Here is a 14,291-nt window from a genome sequence, read left to right on the forward strand (position 1 = left end):
ACTTTTCTACCCCATCCAACTGAAAAGCAAGGAGTGACAGAGCACCTAGGTGGGCACCTGACATCCAGCCCAAGGTCAAACCCAACACAACCTGCTTAATTTCTTTAATCTAAGCATTCATAATTTTGTTATCATAAAAAAAATCTGAACAAAGCGTAACAAGATTTAAGAGACGCTTTTCACGTAACTTGCTATTTTCTTCTCCGCTGGAAATATCTTTAGGCTGCTAAAATCTCCTTTTGTTCATGTTTTCCAATACTTTCTCTTGTATACTTTGCAACTAAGATTTGGTGCACACTATCCTCCCAGTAATTTAATTATTCCATTTTCAAGATCAGAAAATACAGCAAGAAGATTGTGCACCACCAAATTAGCTTCCTCAGAGGGAATTGTATACCTGTGTAGTGTTTGGGATGCAGCTGTTTAAGCTTGAGTCTAAGTGATTCATTTTTTAAGAGACTTTTTCAAATGCCTAGCTCTCTGCTGTTGTGATTAGGTGGTGACAGAAAGGCAGCTAAGAACTCTCAAAGCCCACTCCTCCAGTACATACAATAGTGCATGATATATAAAGGAACACAAGTGAATATAAAGCATGACAGGCAACTGAAATGAAGTTTAGTGCAGGTTGAACTATGTGGCAAGAACTTAACACGTGAAAGAATGAAGAAATACACTTTTTGAAACCAGGAATGGAGTGTTTCTTTAAAGCCTTATGCGACAGGAAGGGGAAATGTAAATGAATGTATAAGACTACATTAAAATGTATGAACCTCAGCAGATAAAAGAAATTAAGACCTGTCAGTATGAGGAATTGCATGATAGGAGTAAATAAGTGCACAGGAGGGTAATTCTTAACTTATTCATGAAATAAACTCATAAAAATGTCCTATCTAGAAATATAAATTACTAGGAACTCAGATTGTCTTCTAATGAGATTCTTCCGAGAACTATTTCATAGTCCAGCTTACAAAAGCCGTTGCATATGTGTTAATAAATGGAAATAAAATATTGTAAAGTTGTATCTCTGATCTGATATGATTAGAAAAAACAGATTATAAAGAAAAATAATTTCCAGTTAATCAATCATTGCTAATTCAAAAAAGATAATGAGGTCCAAGTTTTCAGAAGAAAATACAACTTAAGAAGTAGTTTTCATGAGTGCTTTTAGCTTATAAGAGGTAAGCTGCTTGCAGTAATCTTGCAAGTTTGCCTCTTAGTGACAGCTTTGTGACTCTCTCTCCTTTAAAAGAAACAAGCAATAAAATCTCTTTATGATACTTTTTTGATTCATTTTTTCCCCCAAACCTGGTCATCCAGAACTGTATTAATTTGTGTTTAAAATGTAATACTTAAGCAAAAAGAAACAAACCCACAACAAAACAAACTACAGAAACAATGTGACTTACTTTTAGCATCCCACAAGATGTCCTGTTCTGGAGGAGCAGCAAACAGAATGTAAAGACGCAGGGTGTCAATGCCGTATTCTTTCACTATTTCCTCAGGGTCTATTCCATTGTGCTTAGATTTGCTCATTTTTTCCCAAGCAACTTGGAGCTTCTCACCGGTTTTCAGGTGAACTGGTTCACTTCCTAAATATTAAGACATACAAAAACGACTGAAACAAATTTTGCTCGCTTGTAACAGCAATTAATTTTGTTCCCTAAACATGAGAAGAAACAACCATTGCTAGTGTTTTGTATTCCCAATATTTAAGCTTTTTTGTAACCATGACATTTAAAGCTGCCTAGATAGGTGTTTCAATAGAAATTGATTTGATACAATTCTGACCTGTACTTGGCCTTTGCAAATACCAGATTTATAGGTTCCAATTGCAGTTAAGTTATCCTGAAAAGAGTGTGCTTTCTCTTGCATGAATTTAGAGACAGAGTGGGGCATTTACACTGAAAAATGTGCAGCTGAGTAAAACCCTCTGGTAAAAACCCCCAATCTTTTCTAGAAGAAAATAGGGTAGCAGAGAGTGGCAAAACTTAAGAGGGTGGGTTTGGTGGTTGATTTTTAACTGTCTTACAGGGTTGGTATCCAATGAAAACAAGGATGTATGAGAGGAATGCTTAAGAGAGGCAAATATGACCAAACCATTTTGGTTGCTGCAGGTGCCACAGCAATGACTGGTCCAGCTCATGCAGTGAAGGCTCTGCAAAGAACTTGAGAATGAGCACTCTTCCTACAAGTTTTACATTTCTAGTATCTACTGAATACATCTGCACCTGTGTTAGTTTTGCTGTAATGTTTTTGTTGGTTGTCTGTTTGCTGGGACTAGCTGGCTCCATTTAGCTGAGCACTGTCTTGACAAAACTGACTTTTGATCTTTTGGACTACACTGGAGCCAAAATAATAACACAGCACTGTTTCTGTGTTTGGATGCAATTAAAAGCTGCTCTATTAGTAGGATCTCTGTGCACTCAGCAGTATGTGTGAATTCGAAACTCACGGAAGTGGCTTGCCAGTTTAAATATTACAAGGATTCATTTCCTCTTCCAAATTTTCCCTTCCAAATTTTCCCTGCAGTGAAGCAGTCCCTGGTTTTAGGGACACACCTATGCAGATTTTCCCTATTTTCTCTTACCAGTGAGATCAACCTCCTCTCTCTTCAAACACTGGCCTGTTGTTGTTAGTCTGAATGTCTGATTCTTGATAAGACCTTGAACCAAGAGCTTATGGAAAGGCTCCCTAAGGGTGGAAGGAAAAAGAAAGTTCTCTGTTGAAAAGAGCTGTCAAAAGAATACTTTATGATAAGCCTCAGGTTGAGCCAATCAGGCACAATTTTTTAATGAAACAAGAATTTCAAGTTGACTATACATAAATAGTTGTCACCTTAGAAAGAGTACTTTATGCATTGATTCATGGTGGTTGGCTGGCAAGTCTTAAGTACTTATTTGCATTCTGCTCACATTCTTGTACCCTGATTTAGTACTAAGTTATTCTAACATCACTTTTCGAATTAGCATATGGATAATACACAGAATTTTCTTGGCCAACAGTGCAATTTCCCTAACTTCAAGCTAAATCTCTTCTGTAAAAGCATTCAAGTACCTGGCCTCATTATCATACAAATATTTAGTTTTATCTTCTCTCTGAGGAGCACAGGATTTTGAACAAATCAAAATGTTGCAGCACATTTCTTTCTATAAACAGATAAGACAGTTTCTCTAACATAAGCACCCACATGCTTTGTCCCTTTGCAGAACAAGCCAGGAAGGCCTAGCTGCATGGAAAAGTACACCAAAAAAGGGCAATGCTGAAAACTTTGTGTCTCAGTGTATCAATTTTTAAGCATCTTACTTTTCTAGTAAGGTAAAATTTACATCAGGGAGGGTAAACTCCCATAAAATGAGTATATGACAGGGCTAAAAAGAGCCTTGAAAGGCAGTAGTGTATGTACTCAGCAAGAAATAAATTCTAAGTAAACACTGCTCTGGTTGACACACTATTGTGGCCCCTTCCTTTAATGATCTCGCATTTCTAATGCATTGAGTCACACGTCTGTCACTGTTTTCACCAAAAAAAAAGGCAACAAAATTAATCACTAAAGCTTTTGGTTCCCACTCAAGTAGAACAGGAAAGTAAGGCAGTTGTAACACAGCTTCAAGAACTGGAGGGGCCAGGGAAGAGGGTATGGAGCCAGTCCCAGAAAGCACATACAGTCTGGAAGCTTTCTCATGGGACCCTCAAACACAGGACATCAGTGACCATCATTCTGGAGGAGATGATCATCAGCACTGGTTGAGACTGACCTGCACATCCTAATGCTGACATGTGTGCACAACATTAAACAATCTGAATTTTCTATGCTTTTATCTAATGAAACCTCAAACGTATAGTAAACAACTTATGCAGAAAGGATGCATTATTCCTATTAATTTTTCTTTAAAAAAGCCAGAGTATAACCATCTAAAAAAGAAGCAGTAAAACCAGACTTCCACATTTTATTTCATGTGTGCAAAAAAGTCATAATCCAAAATATGACTCACTGTTAAGGAGCTAATATAGTATTTTATATTGTTAAGAAATATGAATCACATGACAATTTATCTCATGATTTTAAACACAATAATTTATTAAAGTATTATTAAATTATATAACAATTAGGCATGTTTCCACCATATTAAAGCAGGTATCTTCCAAGTACTAGTCCTTAAACACTTTTGATGACTCTGAAAAAGAAGATATTTGAAAACAAAACTATAAACTGAGAGAGAAAGTGACATGCCTCATATTTTATCTTCAACATGTTCAAGTTTGAACATGAGTTTCCCTCCTTTCATATTTTGTATACTTCTAAATATTGTGCAAGTACTGGCACATATTGATGTATCACTCAGTCACAAAGAAGTATGAGTCTCTGCCATGGCACCTGGTTTTATCAACACTGTTAAGTAAGAGCAGCAACTCAAGCATCTTATAAATATTTTGTAGACAATACTTCAGAGGTTGACTGAAAAATCTTGTTGTTTAGAAGTAAAGGAACCTTAAGGAATGAGAACCGAAGTCAAATTTAGACAGTAAAACAAAGAAAAACTATTTTAAAAATAGGAGGCAAAAATAATCTAAAATACCAGAAAACTGTTATAAATTATCCAGATGAATTAGAAGGTAAAAACTGGGAACAAAAACTTTGTAACCCTATCAACAACAATGGTGGGAAAATGCTTCAGGGTATAACAGTTTACTATACATTTCTTCTGTCTCTACAAACTAGAGACATTATACCATAGGAAAAAAAATTCCCTCCCTGTCATTCAGTACTTCAGTCTGTTTAGGATCTCAAACAGTTATTAAAATAGCTACACTTCCTTCTATCTAAAGTAAAGCTAATGAGATAGCCAGATCATCCAAATCAGATAGGGCTCTCCACTGGAAGTGATTTTTCAAGGAACACTTACGTTTAATGACAAAGAGTTAGTTCAGCTCATACGCCAAGTTACTAAAAACTGAATGCAGAAACAAGCATTTCTTATTTTTGTTTATGCTGACAGAGGCTACAAAAATGCAATACAAAATACATTACCAAGTATGGGGAAAAAAACACCAACCATGTGTTCCTAGTGGGAGACCGCAGGAGTATGGAGACATGCCCAAAATGAGAAAGCCAGAGCCCATCTGCTAAACACAGGGCTCTAAACCAAATTAAGCCCTGCACTAAATGCACAGTGATTTTGGCAGTGTTGTGGTGGCTCCATCTCATGTTCACATGCAGAGTTACACTTGAATTCATGTTAATAAAACTGCACACCTCAGACATTCCCCTTCAAAGGCAGGGATGCACTTCTCGGCTGTGTGAGGAACTGCCAAGGGCTGCAGCACAGCAGGGATGATGCAAGTCTGACATAAATACTGCAGCACCTGGTCATGGCATCATAAATACCTCCTGATCCAAAGCACCAAGAATAAGGAAATTAAGCCATTTTCAGATACACTGACATTTCTGAGACATAAGAGGTGTCCGGAGTTCCTTTGAATGCTTGGTCATGTTTCAGACTATAGGTATAATGGAATGGGAGAGGCCTTCACTTGCCTGTGAAGTTTGTTTATGCTCATGCTGGAGTATCTGCACTGAGACCTTGCCCATATTACAGTTTTTGATCGTGTTGTACATCCCACCTGCAAAGTGTGCCTGCCACCTCTGAGAAGGATCAGCTGTGCTAGCCATGAAATCTGTAATCCATCTTTTCCTTTCTCTAATGTTCATGTACAGGTTCACCTCTATGAGAGACTGATCTCTCTATACAGGACCATGTAATGGATGGTAGGACCAAGCTTGAGAGACAGATCAGGAATTCCTGCTCAGTGCCATGTTCTCACGCTCTTTGCTTTGCTCTGTGCAGGTTGAGCAGTGGGACTTTCAATCCTTGTACAAATGACCCGGCTGGAAGAACTCTGTGGGGCCTGCCACAATGATAAAATTGTGAATTCAGAAGAAGGGATAGCCCCAGCAAGGGAGCTCACTGCAGGTATTTGCACCCAGCACCTTCAGAAAGGCTGAGAGAGCCTGAGTGCTGTGCCCTGGACTGAAGACAAGACTAGGTCAGTCACTATCAGCTGAGTCCAGGGGGCTGTTAACCTGCTGTTACTTATAGCTGTGCAACCTTGTGGAGGTAGAGGATGATAATTTTAGGCAAAAAAAAAAAAAAAAAAAAAGACAAAACAAGATTGAATGTTCAAGATTCTACATGGTTAACAACTGAGTGCTTTTGCTTAAAATCAGCACTAGTGATAAGGTCCTAAATGAATGCAGAGAAGCTGTAATATCATTCCTTCACAGAATAAGCTATTTCTGTCACAAACATATTTTCTTTTATTCTGTAACTCAGCTATGTGAACAATAATGCCTCCTTACTCAGCAGATTTGCCCTCTATCAGAGTCAAATATGCTGACTTAACATCAACAATAAACTTTTTTATTGCTTTATAATCCTTCAGGGAGAATGTGCTAGATTCCATTTCCAATTATTCATCGGGCAGAAGTGATTACTGAAGGCTAGGGCAGAACCAAATTCTGTGTGACTTGTACTTGCACAGGCGAGCAGGTGTAACCGAGAGTGTCAGCACACGCCTGCCACGGTGGATTAAGCTGGAACAGAGGAGGAGTTTTCTGGCCCCAGCTGCCTACCTGGCCCCTCTCCCAGCAGTGGTCACAGCTGGGAGGGCTTGCTGCCTTGTGAATTTTTTATAGAACCAATGCATTTTACAGACCAGACTGCTAGAACAAATTGACATCAATTTGGGCTTAATCTGATATCACATGTATGAATACCCAGAGGGTACCACTTATTCTGCCTTGTCATTACTGAGAAATTGAACAGCATTTCTTTCTCACTCTGTTCAGTCCAATGCATTAAAAAATAAAAGACCATGCCTCATCTTTAGGGGATAGTTAAGCTATATTGACACCTTTACAAGTTTAAATGCCTACAAACACTGCATTTTCAATGAGGGTATGTGTGTCCATAAATGCCTATTTCATACATGTTGCCTATAACACTTCTGTAATAATCATGACACCATATTTGGAAAGATTGCTTTGAAAATCCAAACTACGGGAATTTTAATTTCTGTTTTTAACCACATTATTATATAAATAGCCATTTGTACATGATTAAAGACTAGCCAGAAACATTTCAATGGATTTGAAAAAGGATAGGAGCTAAACAATGATATTTTCCTTAAAGTAAACATACAAAAATGAAAAACTACTACAGCTAAGTAGAGGAATCATAAAAAAATTTAAGGACGGTAGATGACAGTTGAAATGGTGGCAGCTCTTGTTAACTGACATATAACTATTTAATCAGTGAAAAAGACCTATGCTACTAGAGAAAGATTGAAAATGCACAAGAGGGCAGTGTTTTTTAACATTTTAGCATTTTCCCTCAGAGCTATGAGCTTTGACATCATGACTTTGAGCTTCCTAACAATAAGCCTGTTGTTTCTAATTACACTTTTCAGATCTTTCAGACCAGCCCTTGAGCAGTTCAGACCGAAGACTGAGCAAAAGTGGCTTCTGATTAACACTAAAACATTTAAAATACATAGTAATATTTACAAAGAAGTTATGATTTCCATATTAAACCAAGATCCTAATTTGACTTCATGGCTTCAAAGCACCTAATGCTTTACCTTGCAAAGAGTGAAAGCAAGTGAACAATTTTGTGCATGATGATGAATTTGTTACAGTCATCTTGCAGTCTGAGCACACATCTAAGCAGTTCATACACCTGGCCCTCAGGGCAGTGCTGTACCAGATCTTCACATGTGCAGCAGTTCTTGAGAATGGGCCATATGGTACCAAAGGAATTCTCCACAGTCTCGCAAACTGCTTCTACAGAAAGCAATTTCGATTTTCTTTTGCTATTGTCACTAGACGTAGTCAGTGCTTCTCAAGGATTTTTTTCATTGAAGGCAGAGTTTTCTTCTGCACTTCACCATGTTTAGACCAGGCTACACTACACAGCTTTTGTGCTACTGCTCTGTCACACCAGAGTATGAAAAGAACACATTCCAAAGTAGTGCAGCTACAGAACTACAGAGTCCTTAGAATAATGCAGGTCGGAAGGAACCTTTGGAAGTCATTTGGAGCAACTCTTTCCATATCAGACCTAACTTCAGGTCGTTCAGGGCCCTGTTCAGCTGCGTTTTGAAAACACGCGATGACGGAAATGCCACAGTGTCTCAAGTGAAATGATTCCAGTCTCATCCCCTTCCCTGAAAAAAATGTATTTCTTCTCTCCAGCTGTAACCTTGCTGCAATCTGTGACTCCTTTCTTTCTCTGTACATCTCTGAGAAGAGACTGGTCCTATCTTCTCTATAAACCTCCTTTAGGTAGCACTAGATAGCAATTACATTCCCTCCTCAGCCTTCTCTTCTCCATGGGGAACACACTCAACTCCCTTAGCCTCTTGTATGTCACATGCTCCAACCCCTGACTATCCTAGAGCTCCTCCACTAGACCCTCTTCAGTTTGGCAGTGTACCTCACACTGGGGTGAGGGCCTCAAAACTAGACACAGTATTACAGTTCCTCCTGAATGATAAGCAGAGATAACCAAAGCTGGACATGGTTTTGCTAGCAGAGTATACTGTCATGCCAGCTGCTGACCCACCTCCAACTTGGTGGTTATTAGGATGCCTAAGCCCTTCTCTGTTGTAATCCTCCCTACACAGACAGCACAACCTCAGCTGTTCTGTTGAAGTCATGGTAAAAGATATGCACAGCTCTCTTCTCATCCACAGATGGAATCATCTCACCATAGAAGGAAAGCAGATTAATTTTGGCATCATTTCCTCTTGGTAAATCCATGGTGGCTGCTCCAGTCTTGTCTTTCATGCCTTTGACTTGTATGTATCTGGCTTACTGAAGTGAACTGAAGTGAAGTCAATCCTACTCCACAATGGGCAGTATCTCTTGCCTTCAAACTTTCCTATTAAGCACAGGCCTTGACAGCAAAGGCCAGAGCAAAGACTTTCCTTTCTACTTAGGCTCTTTGTTGGATTTTGCATCAGGCCAATGTCTTCCTTTGTGTTCTTTTCAATGTCTGTCCAGAAGTTCTTCTTACTACCTTCACATTCTTCACCAGTTTCAGTATCTGATGAGCTATGATCTTTCCATAATCCATACTGCCTATCCAGTAAATGCTTCTACATTCCTCCAGGGGTAGCCCATCCTTCCATTTTCCTTGCACTTATTTTCGTCTTCTTAAGGTCACACAGGAGGTCCCTTTTCAGTCCAGCTGGCCTCTTTCCATGCCTTTTTTTCTTGCACACCGAAGTGAACCACTTACTTTGCAAGAAAATCTCCCCTGCCCTGTGATCTCAATTTATATTGACAATACTTCAGCCACTAATGTGGTTAATGTCCTTTTGGAAGGCTGAAGAATTTGACTAGCAAAAGAACATTTTGCTGCTGTGTGTTACAACTCCACTAGATGGCTGATGGATTAGGATTGTAAATTCTTTTGTAGCATTAATAAACCTAAAATTGCTTGCAAGAGAAAGCTTTAAAAGTCTCTGCTTGAAGACATAGCACCTCTGAGAGGAAGGGTCTGCTTTGAAAGGCCCACTCTGAGAGAGAAGAAACAGCCTTCCTGCTGCAGCTACACAAGCTGCAGACAACAGAGTGGAACACAGATACACAAATCATCTACATCCAATATTTCAAACACAGCTTTCACTACAAACTATTGCACAGCCAAGAACTAGTTATGAAAACACATTGCTTATTTTCATCAAAATTAGGAAATGCCTTGGGGAAACATGCTACCTGCAGTAACTTGTCCATCTTTTCCTGGCTCACAACTACTTAAATTCCAGTTTTGTAGCAAAACTACAGCAAGTGGGTGAGTTCAGTGACATATCTATTTAGGCTCCTCTTTTATGTCAAGTTTTGAGAGAGGATACTTGTAAAGAATGAATTTATATGAGTTGCAACTACGAAATCACTGAGCAGTTCTTCTCATGGGGCCATTTATTTTGACACAATCTATTCAGTCATCTCTGCTGATGGGAGAACAGGACAGAGCATGAGCCAGAGTTTCATTGTTCTGCCACTAGTACTCTCTAAGCTGAGGATGGCATTTTAGGGTACAAAAGAGACGAATTTCAGAGGAAATGGGGATGTTAAGCTCTGAACCTATCTGAGAGCACTAAGAACAGAACAACAGATGACTCACCTTCTTCCACCAAACTTTACCTCTAACCAAAACAGAGAACATTGAATTAGGCTATAGGCTATAGCAGCATCAACAAGAGTAATTAAAAGTAATTATATAAAATTCATTAAATAAAAAATAAATTGACATGAGATAAATATATTGCTTTTGCCTATCAAGAAGTGTTTTTACTGCTCAGCTCCAATAATACAGTGATTTATAAGAGTGCTTTGTTTTTTACACATGCATGGTTCCACTGAACTAATGCTATTAATGGTAGGAAGTTACCTAATTTGCAATAATAGCACTACACAGAATGCCTGAAGTTACTAGTTTGTGCATGCTTTTGCAGGCTGGAAATCTACAGCAGCATTTTATCACTTGCTCTGAGCCAGTTAATACTCATGCAATAAAAATATTTGTATGAACACAGATAGGAAGTGCAACTCATTGTGAGAAACTGAATACTGACAAAGCAGGAAAATTCAGGCTTATTCAATGTAACGTTTCACCATCACAACAATGTCCACTAATATTCTTGCAAGTCAAATGAAAGATGAAAGATTTTAATATAAATATATAAGGCTTACTTGTGTTTTGTCATCTTTAGATCATGGCAAAAATGGTTGAAGAACCTTGCATAGAATAAGTGCATAACTGCATGCTCCTTTCCTCCAATGTACAAATCCACAGGCATCCAGTAGTCTGCTAAGTCACTATTAAAGGGCCTGAAAACACACAATTATAGAAAAAAAATCCAATGTTGAAAAGAAAGATCAGCGCTACTAAAGTAGCTCATCATCCTTGACTGGACAACACTGTTTACTAAGAGCAACACATATGTAATAAAACTTTCATTTTTCTACCAGATCTTTTTATTTTTTAAGAAGTAAAATGCTTATTATTGATAAAAAATTAATTTCCACTGAGATGTAGATCCACAAGAAGATTATTTTCCCATATTTCAGGCAAGCAATTACCTGAGAAAGCAATGAAAATGCTTGATTGCTTTTTAAATTATTTTTTTGTAAATACCTTGTTGCCAGCTTTAATTTTTTTAGTATTTATCAAGCTTTATATACAAATATATTAGAATGAACAAGAAAAGACATGACCACTTAAAAGCAGCTGATTTTTTTAATCGCCTGTTTGCATTGTTGCCTTTAGGGGGCAATGATGCAGTTTAAGGCTGCAGAGCCCTCTGTAGAGTGAGATGGGTCACAGCACTCCAACTGAAGGATGCTGGATGAAATAACAGTAAATTTGTTATTTACAGCATATTTACTATATCGTTGGAGGTCACCTGAATGGTTTCCCTGCATTGCTTACTGCTTCATTACATATATCCATGTCTCCTCTAGTGGGCCTGCAAAATACCATTTGTACAGAAGTTCTTTTCTAATGTAGGCTTCAAGCCTCCGCTCTAATAAATCTATTAAATTGTTTTGTCAGTCTGTCTGATTATTCCATCTGTAATTTTTGTTTCTTCCTCACAGATGAGCCCAGAAGCAAGTCATGGATCTGGGATTCATGTGTTTGGTGGAAAAAAAAAACCCCACCCTATCATAGGGTTCCAGAATCAACAGAGTAATTCTCCTGAACTGTAGACCAGTGAAATGTGGTTTATGGAAATGAAGGGTTTACATATGCGTAGCTTAGTTAAAAGAACTAACTAAATAAATCAGATGCAGGCAGAAATTTAGTGCAGAAGTCCATATAAATCTCCTCATTTCAGTGTAAACCAGATTAGACTCCACTAAGCTGTTACTTTGACAGTTGGATGTTACATCTGACTATTTCTTCTTCAACTTCTGGAAAAGTCCCTCTTGCCCACACACAAAAAATACTTCAATCTGTCATGGAGAGGAAGCAATCTGCCTAACTCAATAGTAATAATATATTCATGCTATCACTAGAAAATAATTAAAATTGGCATGAAATAAAAGTGCTCATAGAAGATTTTTCTCTAGTTTAACCAAACTAGTGCTGCCAATACAAAAAAAAAATCAGCCCAGCAATATTAAGTCACTGAGTATATGTAGTATCTTCCCAGATACTGCTCTGCACAATAAATAAATACATGCCCAAACATCCCATCATGTGGTAACAATGTTTTAAAATGCAATTCTTCCTGTCTTCCCCAGACTACATGGTAGGGATGTTGCACTAATTCCTCTTTGGAATAAAACATTTTCATCAAGCAGCACTACTACAGGCAGACTATGAAGCAGAAAAACAGCTAAATAAATGCATCTGTCTTCCCACACTCTCCATGCTGCAGACACTAGTCCATAGCAAATGAAAAATCTCCTTTCATTAATTATGTATGTAGTGGAAGTGCTGACACAGCAGGAGATTGCTGTGATGCCTCTTCACTTGAGGTCTGTGCACAAGGAAATAGCAAGAGTCACCAGAATTCAAAAGGAGAGAAGTGAAGGTGCCAGGCTTGGCAGCTGGATGTTACACTGGATAATTCCTCTTCTTACCAGTGGAACAGCACTGCCTGTCCACACACTGAACTACTCAGTGCACTGCCAGGGAGGGTACACTCCAGGCAATTTACCAGTCTCAGAGCTATGCCAGGCTGTCATTCCTGATGGCACCCCCCACTAAGGACTTCACCCCCTCAGCTGAACATTTTCTCTGTGCCCATTCATGCAAATTTCTGCTCCTTGCCCTGTAGTTCCTGTGCTCACATAGTTGTGTTTACACATCCTGTTCTTCTAGGTCTCCTGACACAGGAGCAATCAAATACCACTGTTTTAAACCAGCTCCATGTATTGTTCTGGTTTTGGCTGCGGTAGAGTTCTTTTTCTTCTGAATAACTGGTACAGTGCTGTGCTTTGAATTCAGTATGAGAATAATGCTGATGACACACAGATGTTCTGGCTGTTGCTGAGCAGTGCTTACCATAAACCAAGGACTTCTTGGTCTCTCATGCTCTGCCAGAGAGCACGTGCACAAAGAAGCTGGGAGGAAGCACAGCCAGGAAGGCTGATCCAGACTGCCCAAAGGGATATTCCATACCAGATTGTCATGCCCAGTATATAAACTGGGGGAGTTGGCTGGGAGGTGCCAATGGGTGCTAAGGGATGGACTGGGCAGCAGTCAGCAGATAGTGAGCAATTATATAGTGCATCACTTATTTTTCCTGGGTTTTCTCTCTCTCTCTCCCTCTCCTTTTTATTATAATTATCACCACAATGTTTTACTTTGCTTCAGTTATTAATCTCTTCTTATCCAAGCCATGATTTTTACTTCTTTTTTCCTGCTTCTGATTGTCCTCCCCAGCCCACAGGGTGTGTGTGGGCAGTGAGCAAGCAGCTGTGTGGCACTTGCACGCCAGCTGGGGTTAAACCACACCACCTACCCTGTGCTGTGCTCAGGCCCAGAGGCCAGGCCCATAACGAGGGCAGTGCAGGGATTTACGCTGCCAGTAGACTGCAGCTGGAAGCTGGAAGCACCTGAGTGTGTGGTCTCTTTGTTCCCTTCTCTTCTGTGTAGCCTGCAGCCCTCACCTGTCCGTGTTGTGAGGGTCCGTGTACCTCAGGTAGTACCAAGCAGAATCAACAAATGTATCCATGGTATCGACTTCTCGCCGTGCTGCTGCCTTGCACCTGAACAAGAGAGGAGAAAAGCTTTTTTTAGGTAAGTGACAAGCTTGGGAAAAACCTCAAACGTGGACAGAGTGGCCACAAAGACATTTAGATTGAAAACGGAACAGTCTGAAGAGTGACATGTTCAGAAAAAGTCCAACAACAGTAACAGAGCTGACTTTTTCCCTCTCCATCCCAAAACATAGGAAAAGCAAGCCAGAAAAACACCTGAGCAGTCATCACATCCAGCAATAGCAGAAGATGGCATATCACCGTGGAGGCCCAACCAGGAACACCGACTGGGGACACAGATCTGGGTGCAACAAGAGCAGCAGGGCAGAAGACCCCGCCCTTAGTTTATTTTTCCATTATATATCTGTGGCAAGGTGACCATGGATTGGAGAAGGGTATCGCCACCTCTCCTGTCACATTGGTCCAGGAGGCTGTCATTCAACCTCCCCTTGTCTTGGAGAAAGTATTCATAACATTGCCAATATTTACAAAACATGGTCCTGTGTTTACAATTCAC

The 14,291-nt window shown here is 39.4% G+C and overlaps 1 protein-coding gene across 1 annotated transcript in view; it reads right to left on the reverse strand.

The window, feature by feature from the left end:
* LARS2 (leucyl-tRNA synthetase 2, mitochondrial) overlaps nt 1-14,291 on the reverse strand; it is an 86,054-nt gene that overhangs the window by 16,763 nt on the left and 55,000 nt on the right. Inside the window, exons 13-16 of the mRNA XM_063406986.1 lie at nt 13,685-13,783; nt 10,757-10,894; nt 2,588-2,691; nt 1,407-1,589 (exon numbers count right to left, since the gene is read on the reverse strand). Coding sequence (XP_063263056.1) covers nt 1,407-1,589; nt 2,588-2,691; nt 10,757-10,894; nt 13,685-13,783 — 524 coding nt within the window. The remainder of the gene's footprint in view (nt 1-1,406; nt 1,590-2,587; nt 2,692-10,756; nt 10,895-13,684; nt 13,784-14,291) is intronic.

Source organism: Prinia subflava, chromosome 1, assembly GCF_021018805.1.
Source record: "Prinia subflava isolate CZ2003 ecotype Zambia chromosome 1, Cam_Psub_1.2, whole genome shotgun sequence".
Lineage (NCBI taxonomy): Eukaryota > Metazoa > Chordata > Aves > Passeriformes > Cisticolidae > Prinia > Prinia subflava.